At 36.2% G+C, this 21,816-nt stretch overlaps 2 protein-coding genes across 2 annotated transcripts; one reads left to right on the forward strand and one right to left on the reverse strand.

Annotated features, from left to right (window-relative positions):
* Positions 1-508: 508 nt before the first annotated feature.
* On the forward strand, positions 509-2,821 carry LOC107584355 (anterior gradient protein 2 homolog). Its single transcript, XM_016270932.1, has 8 exons — positions 509-552; positions 705-831; positions 1,086-1,149; positions 1,283-1,335; positions 1,451-1,527; positions 2,248-2,311; positions 2,408-2,491; positions 2,579-2,821. The coding sequence occupies exons 2-8, from the start codon at positions 714-716 to the stop codon at positions 2,626-2,628; spliced, it is 510 nt and encodes a 169-aa protein (XP_016126418.1). The 5' UTR covers positions 509-552; positions 705-713; the 3' UTR covers positions 2,629-2,821.
* Positions 2,822-4,610: 1,789 nt separating this feature from the next.
* On the reverse strand, positions 4,611-11,046 carry LOC107584356 (tetraspanin-13-like). The gene is made up of 6 exons (XM_016270933.1): positions 10,889-11,046; positions 9,464-9,631; positions 8,026-8,106; positions 5,970-6,083; positions 5,623-5,733; positions 4,611-4,724 (listed from the first exon to the last, which is right to left on the reverse strand). The coding sequence occupies exons 1-6, from the start codon at positions 10,949-10,951 to the stop codon at positions 4,650-4,652; spliced, it is 612 nt and encodes a 203-aa protein (XP_016126419.1). The 5' UTR covers positions 10,952-11,046; the 3' UTR covers positions 4,611-4,649.
* Between the last annotated feature and the right edge of the window lie 10,770 nt (positions 11,047-21,816).

The following is a 21,816-nucleotide window of genomic DNA, read 5'->3' on the forward strand; positions in this document are numbered from 1 at the left end:
TAAGAATCCTGTATACAATACACACCCTATTATATTACAGAAAACACATTATAATGCACAAATAAGTTATAATGTCAAAATACTCCCACATGCAAATAGTAGACTTCCTTCAGATGCAATTATAAACTGTTTAAAAACATACTCTACAGTTAGACTCAAATTTATCAATTCATTGTGTTTGATGAGAATATGATAAAAATACGCATCAAGATATTCCTGCGTGATAAACAGGTTTCTCATTCTAACACCACGTCGTGCCTCAAATTACAAAAGCCCATTACAGTACCCCTCTGACATCACGGATCAGAGCTCAGCCAATCCTAAAAAGCCCAATCATGCTAGTCTTCAATAGCTTATCACGACTATCTGCCGACCTGTCCTTGGTGCCGAGCCAAATAAAAGAGTTGATGCAAAGTTTGAAGTGCAGAATCAAATTCCAGAGCAGAAGAGAGGTGGGCGGAGCCTCAGCTGAACAGGTATAAGAGCCGTGCAGGTGAGACAGAGAGAGAGAGAGACCAGTCTGAACACACTCAACAGGGAAGCCGAGAACAGGTGAGGAGCCAACATCACAGGAACTTTCTCTGGAGGCTTTGCTAGAGGTGGCTTTCGAGCGTGCAACACCATTAACTGCCGGGGACTGATGTTAAAATCATGCTTTGTCATTTCCTAACAGCTATATAACTCGAAATGTTTCGTTCTTTCAGCTTGTGAAGATGCTTAAAGGAATACTCGCAGTGCTCTTGGTCCTGGTGACCCTGTCTTCTGCCATGGGGAAGCCTGAGAAGACCACTCCCAAGAAAGAGAAGAGGATTCCTCAGACTCTCTCCAGAGGTCAGCTTCAGGAAAACATCCCCAAAATATTGCTTTTTAGCAGCTTTTGTAAAATGCTGCTGCTTTAGTGAGCCGTTAACTCATATAGCATAGCTGTAGCTATACATATGAAGTAGTATTATTAGAAATGATTCTAGTGCTTTACTGTGTGAAATGCTGTCTCATACCTCACTTTGTGCAATACTGATGTAGTAGCAGGCGGCTGAGTAGATGTTGCTTTTTAGGATTCATATTCAGTATTCTTTTCCTTTCAGGATGGGGAGATCAGCTGATTTGGGCACAGACGTACGAGGAAGCTCTGTTTTGGTCACGGTCCAAGTGAGAAATGCTTGTATTATACAGAATGATAGAGTATGGTGTTCAATAATAAGTACTTCTCTGTGTATAGAAGGTCTGTTGATGATTTTGTATTGATTTATTTTTTTACAACTTGTATAATCTGTTTAATTAGGAACAAGCCCCTCATGATCATCTTTCATCTGGAGGACTGTCCACACAGCCAGGGTAAGGATTGATTTTTATTTGGACACTTTCACTGCTGGTTCGTTTGAAATTCTCAATCGCCTCTTCATGTCTGTGTTGTGATTTTATTTTGACATGTTTTATATCATGTGAGCAGCTCTGAAGAAGGCCTTCGCCGAGGATAAAGACATCCAGAAGCTGGCCGATGACGATTTCGTGATCTTGAACTTGGTGGTGAGTAAAACTTTACCATTTGTTAACAGTTAATTAGCCTACACTGGTTTCTAAAGCATTCATTAATCTGAGTTCATGTTGACTCCATTATCTACTAATGCGAAGTTAAACACTGTAAGTTCATAGGCCTATTACTCAGTGGCTAACATGTACTAACAATATTTAAACGAACAAAGATTTATAAATACTGCAACAAAAGTATTGTTCGTAGTTCATGTATAATGCAGTCTGTGGATTAATCAGTAGGCTCTAGTCTTAGTGTATAAATGTCTGTAAATTCTCAATCGCCTCTTCATGTCTGTGTTGTGATTTTATTTTGACATGTTTTATATCATGTGAGCAGCTCTGAAGAAGGCCTTCGCCGAGGATAAAGACATCCAGAAGCTGGCCGATGACGATTTCGTGATCTTGAACTTGGTGGTGAGTAAAACTTTACCATTTGTTAACAGTTAATTAGCCTACACTGGTTTCTAAAGCATTCATTAATCTGAGTTCATGTTGACTCCATTATCTACTAATGCGAAGTTAAACACTGTAAGTTCATAGGCCTATTACTCAGTGGCTAACATGTACTAACAATATTTAAACGAACAAAGATTTATAAATACTGCAACAAAAGTATTGCTCGTAGTTCATGTATAATGCAGTCTGTGGATTAATCTGTAGGCTCTAGTCTTAGTGTATAAATGTCTGTAAACTGAACGGCCTTGTTTTTGACAGTACGAGACCACAGATAAACACTTGTCTCCTGATGGCCAGTACGTTCCCAGAATCCTCTTTGTTGGTGAGTTGATTTAATGATGCCTGATACATAAATAATGCTGCACATTATGTAGTAGGCCTAGTCTGCATAAATGATTCCAATCCTCCTGCACTGCAGATCCCTCCATGACCGTCCGTGCAGACATCACTGGCCGCTATGCCAACCGCTTGTACGCCTATGAACCCGCCGATATGAAACTCTGTAAGTCCGAAAGCTGTTTTCATGCCAGAAATACGTTATTCAGCGACACCAGGCCGACAGCATCATTCGTGTGCTTTGTTTCCACAGTGTTGAGCAACATGCAAAGAGCCTTGAAGTTTCTGAAGACGGAGTTGTGAACACAAAAGCCCAGTCTTTTTGATATTACTTCCCTGAGGGTCACTATTATTCTGTCATTCGTTTACTGACGGCATGAAGCGCACTGTAAAGCCCTGTACAAACTTATTATATGTTCTTCGAGTAGATTGTTACGGTAAACTTCAGGCTTTCTTTTCATGTTTTTGTTTTTGTTTTCCTCCAATAAATGAAGTCGTGTGAAAATTCGTTTCTCCTGGTAATTTGTTTATGCTGTTATGTTCGCACCGTTTATTCAAAGCAGAGGGCATGTGGGTTTTCCAGTTAAAGGGACAGTTCACGCAAAAATGAAAATTCTGTCATCATTTAAAACCTTTATGAGTTAATTTCGTCTGCTAAACACAAACGAAGATATGTATAAGAATGTTGGCAACCAAATAGTGGCTGGTAGCCACTGACTTCCATACTATGGAAAAAATACTATGGAAGTCAATGGCTACCGCTGGATAGTTTGTCTAACTGTCACTTTAACGGAGTCTCCTCCGGCTAGTATCCTGGTGGGAGGAGTCAGAGTAACTAAGGCAGCATGCTTTCCTAAGTCATATGGTTGCATGGTTACTAACTGTCTTTGTTATACACTGAGCGCTTGGCCTGAGCGTGTCAGTCTCTGATTGGTTTGAGGTTAAAGGAAGTTGCTCTCCTGAAATACTCCAAAAAGGATTTCAGACAATAAAAGCAATGTGGAAACCCAACAATTAAGTGATACAAAGACAAAACTGGCCAAAGTGCAATTGTGTCCTCAGGGTCTTTATTATTATTATTTTTTTTTCTGATTTCAAATGCTTGAGAGTGTAGTTCACAGAACCATTGGATATAGATGTACATTTCAAAGAGGAATTCATGCAAGAAGCCAAAACGATACACAAAATCAAGTTGGTAAAGTAACACGCACGTAATGGAAAATAAAATAAGCAGATAAATATGTCATATGAAATTTGAGATCGTTAAACAGTGCATTCTTCTATTAATTTTTCAATTGCATTTTCATACTAATTATGAAGTCCAATAGTGTATCTAGCATTCTGACAGTTATTTATTGCAACTTTATTGCATTAGAGTGATTCCGAGCAACTTTAACGCTATCATTCGTGCTAATTGAAAATGTGTGCATTTAATATAAGAAATTGATGTGGAATTGATATGGATACATTTTGATATTGTCAGCATATATACACTGTCAACATAAATAGTGTCGTGCTCACACACTGCATGTTTTGATCACAGCAGCTCATTTTCTGTAAATGTTTTTCTTTTGCCACATAAAACTGTTAACATAAAATCAAGTGGTCTTTGTTGTTTAGCCCATTAGTGTAGGTACTGCATACTGGTATTTGGTGTTCTGTTCTTTCATACTGTCAACATAAATAGTGTCGTGCTCACACACTGCATGTTTTGATCACAGCAGCTCATGTTCTGTAAATGTTTTTTTTTGCCACATAAAACTGTTAACATAAAATCAAGTGGTCTTTGTTGTTTAGCCCATTAGTGTAGGTACTGCATACTGGTATTTGGTGTTCTGTTCTTTCAATGAGAGGAATTCTTCAAGCATAAGTACAACCTCATAACGTACAGTACTGTACTGTCACACTGTACTCTTGAAAAATCAAGCACGTATTAATATATAGCAGCAAGAACACGCAGGCTGGTCTCCTCTTCAGTAAAAGCAAACGCACACTCTCTTTAACAACTCCAATGAGAAATCCAGTGGTCAGACGACAAATCCAGAGAATTCATCATAAGAATCAAACCTACAGGAAGGCGCTGGGATTCGCTCGTGGGTCCTTTTGGTTTCTGTATATATACGTCAGCCAAACTCCCAGGATCTGAAACGAGCAGGAAACAAAAATGAAACTTGTAGATGAGGTTGTTTCTTTATCTGAATAGATTTAGAGAAATTTAGCAATACATCACTTGCTCACCAATGGAGCCGACTCTCTTTAACAACTCCAATGAGAAATCCAGTGGTCAGACGACAAATCCAGAGAATTCATCATAAGAATCACACCTACAGGAAGGCGCTGGGATTCGCTCGTGGGTCCTTTTGGTTTCTGTATATATACGTCAGCCAAACTCCCAGGATCTGAAACGAGCAGGAAACAAAAATGAAACTTGTAGATGAGGTTGTTTCTTTATCTGAATAGATTTAGAGAAATTTAGCAATACATCACTTGCTCACCAATGGAGCCGCTGCAGTGAATGGGTGCCGTCAGAATCAGAGTCCAAACAGCTGATAAAAACATCACAATAATCCAGTTCATCAATTAATGTCTCATGAAGCAAAAAGCGGTGTGTTTCTAATAAATCCATCAAGGCTTTTAAAACTTCTAAGCTTCTTTCAATAATCCATAATAACTTTCTCCAGTGAATAGTGCATCCCCTGTCCTCCCAAAACAATAAACACCGACACATTTGTTCACAATTATTTTGGACCGTTTTCACTTGTAAACTGTGGTTGACCTCTGCATATTTCTCTCCTGATTCAGATGAGCCGACTTTTTCACTGGACATAGCAATATTATGGATAGAGGTGTCATGTTTTATCTGGAAGCAACGGTTTTTAGTTAAACATGTCTTAATGATGGATTTGTTTATTAGAAAATGCAACTTCACAAGATGTCAATCGATGGACTGGAGTCATGTGGACTACTTGTGGACTATTGCGATGTTTCCATCAGCTGCCTGGACCCCCACTCCGACGGCACCCATCCACCGCAGAGCATCCACCGGTGATGCCAAATTTCTCCTGATCCGCCTTGACGAAGAAACAAACTCCTCTACATCTTGGATGGCCTGAGGGTGAATACATCTTCAGCAAGTTTTCATTTTCTGGGTAAACTATTCCTTTAACTTGTTTTCTGTACTAGTCTTTCTTTTTTAAGATGCCTGATAATGAGGAAAAATCCAGAAAACATTCTGGTTGTGGAATTCAGTGAAGTATCTGAAAGAAGAGAAAGCAGGAGTTAGTTTAGCAGGCTGACCTCAGTGAAGCTAAAGAAGAGGCCGATCCCTCCGACGAAGCGCAGCACCTCACCGGCGTGCTCCTGGATCTTTGCTGCACATGTGGTGCAAGTGCTGTAATGAAAGCAGGGCTGCACAAGGGCAAAGAAACATTGACAAGAGCACCAAGTTATTATAATAGAACAAATTATGTGATTGTCTTGTGTGAACTTGTCACACACTTGCAGTTCGTTATGCTATCATCAGCATGCAAATTAGTAGCACAACCATTATCACCCACACAGGTGTCATTTATATCATTCAGCACATGCAATGCTACAGGAACACTACAAAAGAACAATGAAACATGTGTGTCAGAGGAAATTACAGCGGCACAGCTTCCATTGATATCCATGTGAGAGAAACCGCAGCAGTTCAGACTCTTCTCCACATCCCTCTGAGTGGTCAGAGAGTTATTCCAGCCCACCTCCAACAGGTGATTCTACACACAGGGATGAAACACAATATGAAACAATCAATAAAAAACAAAAGACTCGGTTTATACAGATCTAAATTGGCAGGTGTAGCAAAAAAAAAGTTCATTTTAGACCATTTATTTGGAAAAAAACAAATATATGTCTATTTTTATATATACACCATTCCAGTGTTTAAGGACAGTGAGATTTTTGATGTTATTGAGTCCCTTATGCTCACCAAAGCTGCATTTATTTGATCGAAAATACAGTAAAAACAGTAATATTGTGAAATATCATTACCGTTTAAAATAACTGTTTTCTATTCAAATATATTTTAAAACAAAATTTATTCCTGTGATGAAAAGTTGAATTTTCAGCATCATTACTCCAGTCTTCAGTTAAGTTTCCTTCAGAAATCAATTTAATATGCTGATTTGCTGCTCAAGAAACCTATCTTCTTATTAATATTAAAAACAGTTGAGCTAATCAAACCATATCAAACCATGATACTATTTTCAGGATTCTTTGATCTATTTGATACTTTCATTTATTTGAAATAGATTTTTTTGTCACATTATAAATGCTATAGGCTAAATACTTATAAATACTTTTCAGCAATTTAATGCATCCACGTTGAATTAAAGCATTAATTACTTTCAAAAAATTGTATCTTACCTGTTGTTCCTCATTGATAGCCAGACATGCACTAGACACTGAAAACTGAACTACAAACACCAGGAACAGGATGATCATGTACTATTGTCAATGAATTAAGGATTAAAACACAAACATACAATGCAGAAATAATTATAATGCCACTATTAACACCAAGTCTACCCCTATCTTCAGTAGAATTTAGAAGTCCTGTATTAAATATCAGAACTTTCAATAAAACAAAATTAGATTCAACAAGTCATAAAGTAAATTAAGGCACATTTGGTGGTTGTTTGTGGTTTTTCTCTTGAAATCCAATAATAAATGGCAATGACATGCAGAATTGTATTACGCTGTAAGCTATGCTTAAAATACAAACATGACTTATTTGATGTTTTATTGAGTATGAAATGTTATATACTGAAATAGTGTCCTATCCCTTAACAGACTTAACAATCATGCAACCATTCCTCCCTGAGTAACAGCGTGCAAACATATATAAGCTTCTTCCAGGGCATTTTTAGTAATGGCCCAAATTCATCTTGGGATTCGTTCTTTTCATTTCATTTGAGAGCTTTTACATTGCAAGTGCAGCAGTTCAGACTCTTCTCCACATCCCTCTGAGTGGTCAGAGAGTTATTCCAGCCCACCTCCAACAGGTGATTCTACACACAGGGATGAAACACAATATGAAACAATCAATAAAAAACAAAAGACTCGGTTTATACAGATCTAAATTGGCAGGTGTAGCAAAAAAAAAGTTCATTTTAGACCATTTATTTGGAAAAAAACAAATATATGTCTATTTTTATATATACACCATTCCAGTGTTTAAGGACAGTGAGATTTTTGATGTTATTGAGTCCCTTATGCTCACCAAAGCTGCATTTATTTGATCGAAAATACAGTAAAAACAGTAATATTGTGAAATATCATTACCGTTTAAAATAACTGTTTTCTATTCAAATATATTTTAAAACAAAATTTATTCCTGTGATGAAAAGTTGAATTTTCAGCATCATTACTCCAGTCTTCAGTTAAGTTTCCTTCAGAAATCAATTTAATATGCTGATTTGCTGCTCAAGAAACCTATCTTCTTATTAATATTAAAAACAGTTGAGCTAATCAAACCATATCAAACCATGATACTATTTTCAGGATTCTTTGATCTATTTGATACTTTCATTTATTTGAAATAGATTTTTTTGTCACATTATAAATGCTATAGGCTAAATACTTATAAATACTTTTCAGCAATTTAATGCATCCACGTTGAATTAAAGCATTAATTACTTTCAAAAAATTGTATCTTACCTGTTGTTCCTCATTGATAGCCAGACATGCACTAGACACTGAAAACTGAACTACAAACACCAGGAACAGGATGATCATGTACTATTGTCAATGAATTAAGGATTAAAACACAAACATACAATGCAGAAATAATTATAATGCCACTATTAACACCAAGTCTACCCCTATCTTCAGTAGAATTTAGAAGTCCTGTATTAAATATCAGAACTTTCAATAAAACAAAATTAGATTCAACAAGTCATAAAGTAAATTAAGGCACATTTGGTGGTTGTTTGTGGTTTTTCTCTTGAAATCCAATAATAAATGGCAATGACATGCAGAATTGTATTACAATAGCTATGCTTAAAATACAAACATGACTTATTTGATGTTTTATTGAGTATGAAATGTTATATACTGAAATAGTGTCCTATCCCTTAACAGACTTAACAATCATGCAATCATTCCTCCCTGAGTAACAGCGTGCAAACATATATAAGCTTCTTCCAGGGCATTTTTAGTAATGGCCCAAATTCATCTTGGGATTCGTTCATTTCATTTCATTTGAGAGCTTTTACATTGCAAGTGGTCCACTGTTGTGCACTCTCATTTGTCATGTTAACTGCACCACTCTATGGTCACAGAGTGAAATGCATTACATGAGCAGATCATAATTATGTCTCATCTCCAAAAGCAATGAAGAAAAATAGCATCTCATGCAATGAAATGCAAACATACATTATTACACATACACATACACACACACACACACATACACACATACACACACATACACACACATACACACACACGCGTCTGGTTTGCTATCCTTGTGGGGACTCTCCATAGGCGTAATGGTTTTTCTACTGTACAGACTGTATTTTCTATTGCCCTACACCAACCCTACCCCTAAATCTACCCCTTACAGGAAACTTTCTGCATTTTTAGATTTTCAAAACACTTCATTCTGTGTGATTTATTAGCTTGTTTACCCGTGGAGACCTCAATTTAGGTCCCCACAGTGACATGAGTCCCCATGAGTCTGTGTGTATTCCGATTTAAGTCCCCACCAGAATAGAAAAACAGGTACACAAACACACACTGTTTTGTTTGCATGAGGCCATTTAAAATACTTATATACACATTCATAAACTTTTTGATACATTAGAAAGAAAATCAATATAATTATCTAGCTATTTTGTTCCAATTCATAATTTTTGACTGATTACACAGTTTGTCTCCAGCGGTGTCCAGTTTACCAGAAGACACTGGACACTACAAGCATTGATACAACAAGAAAATGAGGATTCATACAAACTGTTTTACATGAATCACATCATTAACTTTCAGACCCTGATAGAATTATTGCAAAACAATTAAAATTATTTAATCATTCTGCATTTATTCAAAACCCGAACAAATGAGATGTAGAGCACCGGATGATCACAGTAAAGGATACAAAGAACAGCAGAACCTGGTGGTGCTTCATGGCACCAATAAGTCCAGCTAGGGCAACAAAGAAGAGGAAGACCCCCACTCCAATGATGCCACCCACCACCTGGAAGCTCGACACCAACCCAAAACACTTGCCCCAGGCAGCGATGCCAATCATCAGCAAACTCACCATCTGAAGACAGGGAGGAACAGTACTGTTAGTGTTAAGTAAAGACACTTTCATTAATGGAAACAATTAGATGGAATTCCAACATTTTTAACAACTAAAATTGAAATGAAAATTAGAAATGTTTCCTTGGAAACTAAGTAATAAAGTTACTAAAAGTAATTAAAGCTAAATTAAAGCTAATAAAAAATAAATAAAAAAATAGTAGAAATGTCAAAAGCACAAAAACTGAAAATATAATGAAAGCCTGAATGAAAGCCAAATCAAAATATTAATAAAACTATTATAGCCATTCTCAGGAGATAAATGTTTTGATTTTCAATATTTCATATAATATGTATTACATTTTCCCGATTCAAAAAGAGACATGCCCTATAATATTCAGTAAAGTGGTCAACTTTTCCCCCCAGAATTTTTTAAATAATGATGACAGATTCTTAAATATCTAGTTATGTGACTTATTTGATGTTTTATTGAGTATGAAATGTAATATACTGAAATAGTGTCTTAAATATCTAGTTATAGCCTAGGAAAAACTAAAAAGTTACTAATTGATAGACTAATTAAATGAAACACACACACACACACACACACACACACAGTTAAAGTTAAATCTATCAAATAATGTGACTGGGTTCAGGTTCCTGTTAACTCTGTCAGTGGTGATTCATGGGAACACAACTGGCAGGCAAATGGTACCGTTATCTGCGGATGGCCCAACAACAGCTGTGATGCCACTTGAGCAATAAAACACAAGCACACCTTATAATACAAAATGTTTCAGCCAGTCCATATCCCTTAAAGCAGAAATGAGTATTTTGAGGTTAGTCCATATTGCTCTCATTGACCAACAAAGAGAAACGACCCCTGAGCTTCTGCTTCAAGTGAATGATCCCAGCAGATCATGATGTTTTCTTTCTAATCTAATGTAAATAGTGAGAGCAGACAAGAGCTTAATCAGCAGCACCACAATATCAGCTCCAGACTAATGAAGCAGCAGGATATCTGCATAAGTAGAACAAAAGCAGGATGTGACTTTGCCAAAACAGACGCGCGTGAAACTAGACCCGCTCATCGGCCTCATTCCACACAAAGAATCTCTCTAAATAATTCACATGAAGACATGAGACACAGAGGACCGCAATACAGCCGCACAGAAACACCTCCTGTATGAGTATTTGTAAAGCAGAGGTGCTAATGTCATGATAAAGGCCGACAAAGATGTTCCATATGGTTGCATCCATTCTCGCATTGGTTACTCACAACATAGAGGATGTTGAGCGCGCACAGGGAATTCTTGGAGCAGGTGAATCCAGCGCAGCCCATCTTGAATGTGCTTTTTCCGGACAAAAGCTTTCACCCGTGTAAATGTCTGTTTCTGGAAATATCAGTTACATGACAAGCAAATCGAACAATTTAAAAGACGAAATCACCACAATATCAGCTCCAGACTAATGAAGCAGCAGGATATCTGCATAAGTAGAACAAAAGCAGGATGTGACTTTGCCAAAACAGACGCGCGTGAAACTAGACCCGCTCATCGGCCTCATTCCACACAAAGAATCTCTCTAAATAATTCACATGAAGACATGAGACACAGAGGACCGCAATACAGCCGCACAGAAACACCTCCTGTATGAGTATTTGTAAAGCAGAGGTGCTAATGTCATGATAAAGGCCGACAAAGATGTTCCATATGGTTGCATCCATTCTCGCATTGGTTACTCACAACATAGAGGATGTTGAGCGCGCACAGGGAATTCTTGGAGCAGGTGAATCCAGCGCAACCCATCTTGAATGTGCTTTTTCCGGACAAAAGCTTTCACCCGTGTAAATGTCTGTTTCTGGAAATATCAGTTACATGACAAGCAAATCGAACAATTTAAAAGACGAAACTGTAGTTGAGCAACGAGAAAATAAGACGCGTGTGGTTCAGACCAATTCACAGTGAACGCTGATGCAGGACAGGTTGCCAGATCCCCAAATAAAATACATCCTTTTTTTTTTAGGATGAAGGTGAGCTGCTTAGTGTTGTTTTCAAGCATAGAGGATTTTGACTGCAAATGTAATAATATAATAGTTGTTTGTTCCTGTATTTAAAAAATACATGATTGTACACAGTGGATGCACAATAGTTATGCTATAGTAATTCTTAACTTTCTCCCCGTGGACTGTAAATGAAAACACATGTCTACCACTAAACTAACACATTGTACTTATATGATTTAACTTATATAATTTGTACAACTATAATTATATGGTACATTAATACATTATATATTATTTTAATTATAATTAACAATTTTTTAATTTGTACTTTGGAATTTCTTTATTATGTATTATGTATAAAAAATATATACTGCTCTCACTAAATAGGTTCCTCTGGCAGGCTCCTTTCCGATAACTAGGAGCAAATTAATAATAATAATAATAATAATACTAATAACTCATTACTCATTTACATGTTTTTTTGACACGCTAAAAACAATAATTTTCCAATGTGTCAGATACCATAACAAGTTGTATGAATACCAAGTTATATTTGTATTCTCCTAAAATATTTATACACATTTTATATGCATTCCAAGGAGGCTTTACTCTTGACTTGGCAACCATGTACGGAGGCGGGACTGGCTGTGCGCGGTAAACCTGATTGGTCAGTTTTCTTGAATAATGCTCGCACAGACTCATTGACAGGACGTGTTTGCACGTATTCCCGCCTCCCCTTAGTAACAGTTGCGAGGACAAGCATTTATTTGAGACAACATTAATGGCCACGAAGTCAAAGCTGAAAAATGTTGATTATAGTATGTCTGTAACTATAAAGGGGTTAGCAAATAATCCATGATATTGCAGTAGGCTACATACTGTGCATCTTCCAGTCTATGCCTCTGTGTCTGTATTCACAGTTTGTGCTGAAAAAACAAATATTATATTGATATTTTTACATTAGGTTTAACATTCTTCCATCCTTATTTTTATTAATCTTAATTAATGTGAAGTGTATTATAGGTGGGCCAGGACTTTTTTTTGTCAAAGATTGTATATACAGTTGATTAAATACAAGTTGACGTTTGTGACAAAATGCCCCATGTCAGTGTATGAAATAATTTGTCACAATGTAAACTAGGCTACTATTAAACAGTCCATTATAAGTTTATAAGACTTTAAACAGTCAAATATTTAAGAAACACAACAAAAATTAAAAGGTAAGATTCTTGTCTGAAGATGCTAGTGTGATTTTATTGTGTTCACTTGTTTATCATTTAAAATGTAATTACATTTCTTAGGAATTAAATGGTTTTGAACTGCCATAATATATATCATGGGGACTCGTGTCACGGTGGGAACCTAAATTAAGGTCCCCACGGGTACAAAAGCTTATAAATCATACAGAATTAAGTTTTTTGAAAATCTAAAAATGCAGAAAGTTTCCTGTAAAGGGTAGGTTTAGGGGTAGGGTTGGTGTAGGGCAATAGAATATACAGTCTGTACAGTATAAAAACCATTACGCCTATGGGATGTCCCCACAAGGATAGCAAACCAGACTGTGTGTGTGTGTGTGTGTTATATATATATATATATGTGTGTGTGTGTGTGTGTGTGTATGTATAATTTATTTTTTGACTGAAAAGCTTATATTTACTGAGATAACATCCTCGTGTTACAACTAGCCCTGGTATCTGCTTTAGAGCTAAATAATGTAACATGCATTATAGATGACTTAAAGTAATACAGGCTACTGCATAATATAAATGTGTAATCACATCCCAGGAGCAAATGCATAAAAATGTACCTCTAAATTGGGATTATGATTAAGTTTTAGATTCAGCATATAGACCTTTTCACTGTAATTAAAGGGATAGTTCACAAAAAGGAGTTTTTTTCTTCTTCTGTTGAACATAAAAGAAGGTATTTTGAAGAATAGTAAACAAATTGTTGATGGTAGCCAGTGACTAACGCAGTATGAAGAAAAAATAGGCTACCATCAAAAGAAACTCCTCTGAGTGTAAATCCGTCTTTAATAGATGTGCTGATACAGTCACTAGAGGGCAGGCGTCTGCTCCAGTCAAGATATACAACTTTTCCTGAGGCACAGAGATAATAAGATCAGAGTAAAAGCTGACATGCCAGTGAGAGAACAGAAGCGGGCTGTGTTCAAATCTCAAGGGGCCCTGGGCACTTACACAGTCAGAGTCTACGCGATGAGAAAGTGCCTTCTGAAGTGCTTGTTTTAGCTGAAATGAAAGAGTGAAATTGTGGGATTTAAAATTATTATATGAAAGGTAGCCTATGTGAAGGTCTTTATGACTCTTTAATTATACTGTTATGCAAAGCAAATGTTCCAATCATGTTTTCAGTCATACTGGTCAATATATAATAAAGCAAACAAAATGCACAATATCTGCAATACAATGTAAATGCAATATTTCTGCCATTTTTTCAACAGCGTTTTAATCTATTGGCCACTAGATGGCAGCAAAGTCATTATCTGTTTTTGAAGATGTCCTGAGAAGTGTTATTTTAGTATCATTGAGATACTATTATAGTTTTTTTTTAATATTTTGAATTGTTTTTTATTTTTATATTTTCTGTGTTATTTATTTTTTTGTTTTGTTTCAATTGTCGTTATGTTTCAATTTTTTGTTGTGTTTTTGCCTTTTTTTTTTTTACAATATGTCTATAAAATGTTTTTTTTTTAGTTTTAGTTATTTTAGTATATCAAATTAAACTAAATGAAAATGAGACATGTTATTTGGACAAATATCATAAATAAAATAAGTAAATAATTAAGTTTTTGTAGATTTTATTTTATTTTCATTATTGTTTATTTTTATTTTAAGTAATTTCTTTTTTACAGGTTTATTTTTACTTAATTATAAAACCATGGCCAGGAATACCACAATTTCTCAGGAGAAAAAAAACCCTGCTTAGTTAAACAAACACACATTACACATTTAATTGAGTGTATTCCCCTCTACATGGCAAAAAAATTGACATGACACCTGACCAACTCCTGATGGTCTTGTCAGTGTTGTTAATGGTGTTAAAAGCAGCGGATATTAGTCTGACTGGTGGATTTTCTCTTTAAGATTCAGCAGATATGGCAGATGTCACAATATCTCAGCTTCTTGATTGTGATGCTGCTGTTGTGAACTCATTAGCACCTTTTTATTTCTTCAGTTCTGCTGATATATGCATCTCACATTTGAACACAGAGAAAAAAAGTGATAAAATGTCCCTGTTTTCTGATCTCAATATTAAAGTGTGACGATTGCAGAGAGCATTAGTTGCTGGTTTGCCCTTGAGAGGGTGATAAGTTCTAGATTTGGCACCCGTACTTATTCAGCGTGTCCTATTTTAGCCACTATAAAGGGGTGCAATAAAAAGAAATCACACTAACCGCCCTGAATCTGTCAAAATCTTGTCCACACTGCTGGCTCTAACAGAAAATCATAGCATAATCCTTGGATATGGCCACTATTTTATTGCCTTCAAGGCAACAGAGGGAGAGAGCTTGTTCAGCAACTAGGTGAGATTAAAGCCTAAGAGTTATTTCGCCTGTCTTACACTATATAAAATGATGTCTTTCATGGGACGCACATACTTAAAATAAACAATTTTAAGTCTCTTTGATCAACCACTTTAAGTATATACTGTATATAAATACATGTATGGGTCAGTAAGATTTTTTTAAAGAAATATTTTATTCAGCAAAGATGCATGAAAATGATCAAAAGTGACAGTAAAGACATTTCTAATATAAAAGTATGATGGTTTCCAGAAAAATATTAAGCAGCACAACTGTTTTCAACAGTGATAATAATACGAAATGTTTCTTGAGCAGCAAATCCGTATGTTGGAATGATTTGAAGGATCATGTGACACTGAAGACTGGAGTAATGATGCTGAAAATTCAGCTTTGCATCACAGGAATAAATTACAATTTAAAATATATTCAAATAGAAAACAGTTCTTTTAAATTGTAATAATATTTCACAATATTACTGTTCTTGCTTACTTTTGATCAAATAAATGCAACCTTGGTAAACATAAGGCTTTTTTCAAAAACATTAAATAATCGTACATAATTTATATTGCTAAATAGATTTCTGTCATGACAACTCTCGGAGGGATTGGCATGGTAATGTATATGACAATGTTAATTTATTTGGTCTTGGCGGGAATAGATCTGCTACGTTTGTGGCTTACCCTCCTTGTGAAGGGTGTCAATGATTGTCTTCTGGACAACTGTCAGATCAGCAGTCTTCCCCATGATTGTGTAGCCTAGTGAACCAAACTGAGAGACCATTTTGAAGGCTCAGGAAACCTTTGCAGGTGTTTTGAGTTGATTAGCTGATTGGCATGTCACCATATTCTAATTTGTTGAGATGGTGGGTTTTTGTTAAATGTGAGCCAAAATCATCACAATTAAAAGAACCAAAGACTTAAACTACTTCAGTCTGTGTGCATTTAATACACAAGTTTCACAATTTGAGTTGAATTACTGAAATAAATGAACTTTTCCACGACATTCTAATTTATTGAGATGCACCTGTATACTGAAAACCTGAAAACCTATATACAAAAGGTTGTATATACCTCAATATTGCTGTTATCCAAGATCACATACTTACAGTAACCTTGTCTGTCTAAATTACAATGAATAATTGAACAGAAAAGACTCAATGCCAATAAAGCAATTTCCAACAGTTAAGAGCATTTTAAAACTTGCGAATCTCCTGAAATAAGACCACGGTGACAGATCTGAGCCCCTGATGAAGATAAAGGATTACCCCGATGCTTTCTATGCACTTTATTCATGCTTTTTTGATGACATGCACTGCAAGCACATTTGAAATAAACCTTCTATTATTACTGAATGAGTGTCAAATGGGATGTGCCCCGCTCCATCTCTCCAGGGTCTTGTAGGTTTTTTTTATCTGGTGATGGTGCATTAACGCTCTCAGAAGTCCCCTGATGGCACATTCTTTCAGTTATGTCACGACCACACAGATTTTTACAGATCTGTTATATCAAGAGAGGACTTCAAAAGCTTTCAGAAGGCAAGACACCATCCATTTACAATGAGCAGCACAGTCTGGAGTCTTAAAAGCTCACCCTCAACCTCTCTTTCCCTCCTCTGCGCCAACATAGCTTTTGACTTGGGCCCACTAGAGTGCAGGATGAGTTATTCACAATATCACAGCCAGTTATAGCTAAATTTATCGATACACAATATTGTTAAGGGTGCTTGCTAAATTTGAATAAACCTCTGACCTAAAGTATTAAACTTTGAATTGTAACTTGTCCTGCGCTGTTTGTGCTTCAGACCTGAATGAAACCTCAAATCATATTTTGTTGAGAAGAGGGGGCATGTATTTCTTTCAAAGTGTTTTACCTGGACTTTCACCATGTCACACAATAAAATTAATGAAAAATCTCATAGATTTATATTTACAGAAACCACGGGCTGTTGTGACTTGGGCCAACCATGTCAAAAATACATAGTATATTGTTTAATGAAATAGAAAAATATAAAAGATGCCATTTGTTTTTCATTTAAACTTTAGATGTCAATATATTGTACAAAATGTACTTCAAAGGGCAAGAAAATATATTTCCAATGTTAAAACACATATTTCAGTAAATGAAAATGTGTAAATATAAACTTCTGTTCAAAAGATTTTATTTATAAAGAAGTCTCTTATGCTGCCCTGCATTTATTTGATAAATAAATACACTAAAAACGGTAATATTATTACAATTTCAAATAACTTTTTTCTATTTTAATATATTTTAAAATGTAATTAATTCCTTTGCTGATTTGCTGCTCAAGAAACATTTCTTATTAGTATCACTCAATCAATCAATAGAAACCTTTTGTAACATAATAACATACTGTAGCTTTATGTCGTTTTAAAACCAATTTTATGTAACCTTGCCATTTATTGAATGATTAATAAAAAAAACTCAAGCCTTTGAATGGTAGTGTATTTATATTAAAAGTATTTAAAATGGCCCAAAAATATATGAACCTGTTAAAAATTTTTACTTATGTATATATATTATATCATCTATAATGGATTTTTTTTTGTATATTTGGAATATACACATATTATATGCACAATGGATGTGAAACGAGCACATGATTTGATATTCTGTTTCGCTCTTTGCTGTCTTTCAGTCCTCTGCTCTAAAAGGTCATTTACACCCTCCATCCTCCGAGTGTTTGTGTCTTTGGCAGGCAGTGAGCCCGCGTGGGGGTGTGCATATGTGCTCATGAAACACGGTCGGCCTGACATTGAGACGGGACTTGAGGGTGATAACCGCACTCAAGGTCTTGCTGTCAAGTGCTGAGAACTCTTGTTAATTCGTTGACAGGCGATTAGGATCAGACACAGTCTGGCCTGGTACGTGTGGCATAGTTTACTCATGGCGCTCTCCTTCCGTTCTGTTCTGGTTAATCTCCACTGTAGGCCACTGATGATTTACATTAGGCTCATATTCAGCCTAGCTTTTGAATTATGCATACACACACACCACGGTCCGTTGCCCGGTCTCATCGGTGTCTGCTCTTTGAAAATGCGCCGCGTGTGAGCGGTAATTAGTACCTTTAGCGTCGGAGCCACAGAGGTTCCCTCAAAGGAACTACGCAACTATAATGTCACTGACCTTGCAGATACTTAAATGTCTACTTGGTTTCAATACATATAGATTGACTAAAGTCAGCAGGGAGACGAGAAATCTGTTCAGATGAGCATGCGAGGGGCTAATCATGATGCACGAGTAATTATAAAGTCTTTAAATGCGTTGGCACGCTGCCCAATGAAGGCCTTCAGTGAATGACATGAATGACAAACACCACATGGAGGCCACCTAAAGGACAGAACACATTTTATGTAAGCAGAAAAGGAAATTACTGGCTATTAACCCTAATTTGGTTGGTTCGTATGAGGATGTGTGGCTTTCAGAGCTTCTGGGATGTGCTGAATCATGGCTTGAGGTGCATATGGCTGGGTTATTGTGTGAAGCGCAAAGTAAAGTTGGCAGTACGCCGTTTACTGCAAATCATGCCCGCGGCTCCCTCAAACTGCTTGTCTACATCGTGTGTTTTGAATGAGTTGGGTGGACAAGAGAAAGACCAGCGTTTACCCAAACAAAAGGCCAAGCCCGATGGATCCAGTTAGACAGTCAAATTCACCTGAGTATAGACTTGAGATATAGACCATGAATATAGCAGCCAATCAAACAAGTAAAATTGAAGTCACACATCATGTCCTCAAAAGCACTGAAAGAAGCAATTGAAGCACTGTTTCAAAGTCGTTATGGAGGAAGGGTGTGTGGATACTTTTAGATAAAGACGAGGTTAAACAATGAAACCTTCACACATTAACAAAGCAGTGATATAAAAACGGAGAAGATGAGATTAAAACAAAACAATGCCTCAAAAGGTTGCTCTTAGTTATGCTTCAATTAATTTTCAACCATGTCTCAGATGATTGTCTGAAATAAAATACACAAATGAGACCATTTTTGACATACAGTAGGAGTATTTGGCTATTAAACAAAATTTAATAATAAATTACATCAGTTTGTGCATGTGTGTGTGTGTGTGAGAGAGAGAGAGTGTGTGTATGTGTATAATAACTTTGTTTGAATTTAATGAAACTTTTACTGAGCAAGGAGAAATAAAATTGATCACAAGTGACAGTAATGTTTATAATGTTCCACAAGACTTCTTTTGAACTTTTATTAGAAAATGTATTATGTAACCATAATACGTTAAAAATGTATTACCGTTTCCACAAAATATAATAAGGAATGCTTCTTAAGCAGCAAATCAGCATATTAGAATGATTTCTGAAGGATCACTGAAAAATTAGGTAATTGCTGCTGAAATTTCAGCTTTATATCACAGGAATAAATTACATTTAAAAAGATATGCAAATACGAAACCAATAAAATTTCAATATATTAACTTATTTTAACCTCTCTCTCTCTCTCTCGCTCTCACACACACACACAGGTTTGTTTTTATGGTTTATGGGGATTCTCCATAGGTGCAATGGTTTTTCTACTGTACAGACCGTATATTCTATTGCCCTACACCAACCCTACCCCTAAACCTACCCCTCACAGAAAACTTTCTGCATTTTTAGATTTTCAAAAAAACTCATTCTGAATTATTTATAAGCCTTTTGAATTACGGGGACACTGAAAATGTCCTCATAAATCACCTTCTCGTTGTAATACCTATGTCATACCCATGTTATTATACAAATTTGTGTCCTCATAAACCACATAAACATGCACACACACACACACACACACACACACACGCACACAGATTACATTCCATGTAACCTCATTGCTGTCTAGGAAAAACAAACATGGTCATTTCTTTCTTCTGGGGTTAGAATCTCTTTGTTCTGCTTTGCATTGCTGGAATATCCTTGAAATTCCCTCTAACTTGAACAAGAAGTGAACTTGCAAACTATGGTGATTTGAAATCCTTGTGAGTCTCTCACAGATGCCATTTATCACTAGTCTCTATTTGCTCATTATAATTTCATGGCACCATCTTTTATAATTTAGTGCTCATCATCTCTAGCAGCTTTCTTTTTAAAAACAGCCCTTTATTTCCCTGAACTTCAAATAACCTGCACAAAAGTTCAGCTCGATACATCCAGTGTTGGTTGCACTTTAACCTCATGTACCGCAGTGACCAAACTGAGAAATCACAAACCATTAATGAGACATTCTTGCAGTCGGGATCATTATAAGGAAACTGGCAACTCAGACTCTAAACCTGCAGCGTACATTTCCCCCCCCAACCTCTCTATATCATTACAGGTCTACTGGTGAAACCAGAGCTCAAATGTGCAGCGGATAAAGTGTCACTGGCACGCCGTCTTTATCGAAACTGATCAAAGAGAGAGTGGGAAAAGCACATTACACATGGCATTTCACTCTCAGCCGGTGCGTACATGTTTGTGTGCTTGCTTGGAAAAGCTTTGAAAATGTTGCTCGCTTGAAGTGATTATTCCAGCATCATTAGTGTATCTTATGCTTTTTTTGGTCTCTCACGAAACAGATCTAGCCTGAGGGCCTTAAGAAGGTTAAAGGGAATCAAACCCTGTGCTGATTAATTATCTGAGCTCCTGTGAAGCTGTGACATGTGGAAAAGTGTGCCGTTGCAGGCACCTTCTAAAAGTAGCGCTGTAGTTATTTCACATCAAACACACTGGAGTGCTAATTTTAATTTATTTTCTTTAAAATAATCCATTATTCAGCTTCCCTTTGGGTCAAATTGATTGCTTGGTTTGAAGTTATTTTTAAATCTTGATTTTTACCTTACGAAACCCTTGTGAAGTTTTCTCAGTTTTATCCATGCAATTCATTTTAAGGGATACAGAGAGAGATTAGGATGACGAATGACCTCCGTTTGGGATGTCGAGTCACTGGGAGAAACAAGTCCAACAATTCCTCACTGAGATCTGCCTTCTAAATTGGCTTGAAAAGTCACTATTCATTGGCTTCACAATGTGAAGTCAGAGCCTGATGTACAGCTCTAACATCAGGAAAACAATACACCAGCACTTAATAAAACCATGGGAGCTTTTCTCGTATCACTTGATTTACTTGCTCAGTGAGTTTATTATGCCACTGTATGAGTAACAATTTAGATTACTGTTATATCACTAATGACTAACTATGCATGAACAAAAGTTTACACAATATTAACATTCTATACTAACTACTATTAACTTACAAGAAACTCTGATTAATTAATTAGTAACAGCACTTTACCAGAACTACTAAGAAACTACATACACTTTTGTGCCCACAAACCTTTCAAAAACCTCAAAAGCTTACAACGACTTGAGTCATTGCAAAGGAGTTGTCATGCTTTTCACTTTAGAATACATTTCCAAATAATTTGCAATTCCTTCTGAAAGATTTGGTAATACTTGTGCCATTACTAGTGGGTTTTCATGATCTACACTTTAAAATTAATCATGCATTATTCTCATTAATAATGTAACTGTAAATAGCTTCTTTGTTCTCTGGGAAGTATGAAAAAATTAGTAGTTATTGATTAGATAATGGTGAACTAGCTGTGTGTCTAAAGCTGTGTCATTCTATAGATTTCAGTACCTAAAATTATAACTTGTTTTGGAATGTAC

This window comes from Sinocyclocheilus grahami, unplaced genomic scaffold, assembly GCF_001515645.1.
Source record: "Sinocyclocheilus grahami isolate Dianchi unplaced genomic scaffold, SAMN03320097.WGS_v1.1 scaffold58.1, whole genome shotgun sequence".
Classification (NCBI taxonomy): domain Eukaryota; kingdom Metazoa; phylum Chordata; class Actinopteri; order Cypriniformes; family Cyprinidae; genus Sinocyclocheilus; species Sinocyclocheilus grahami.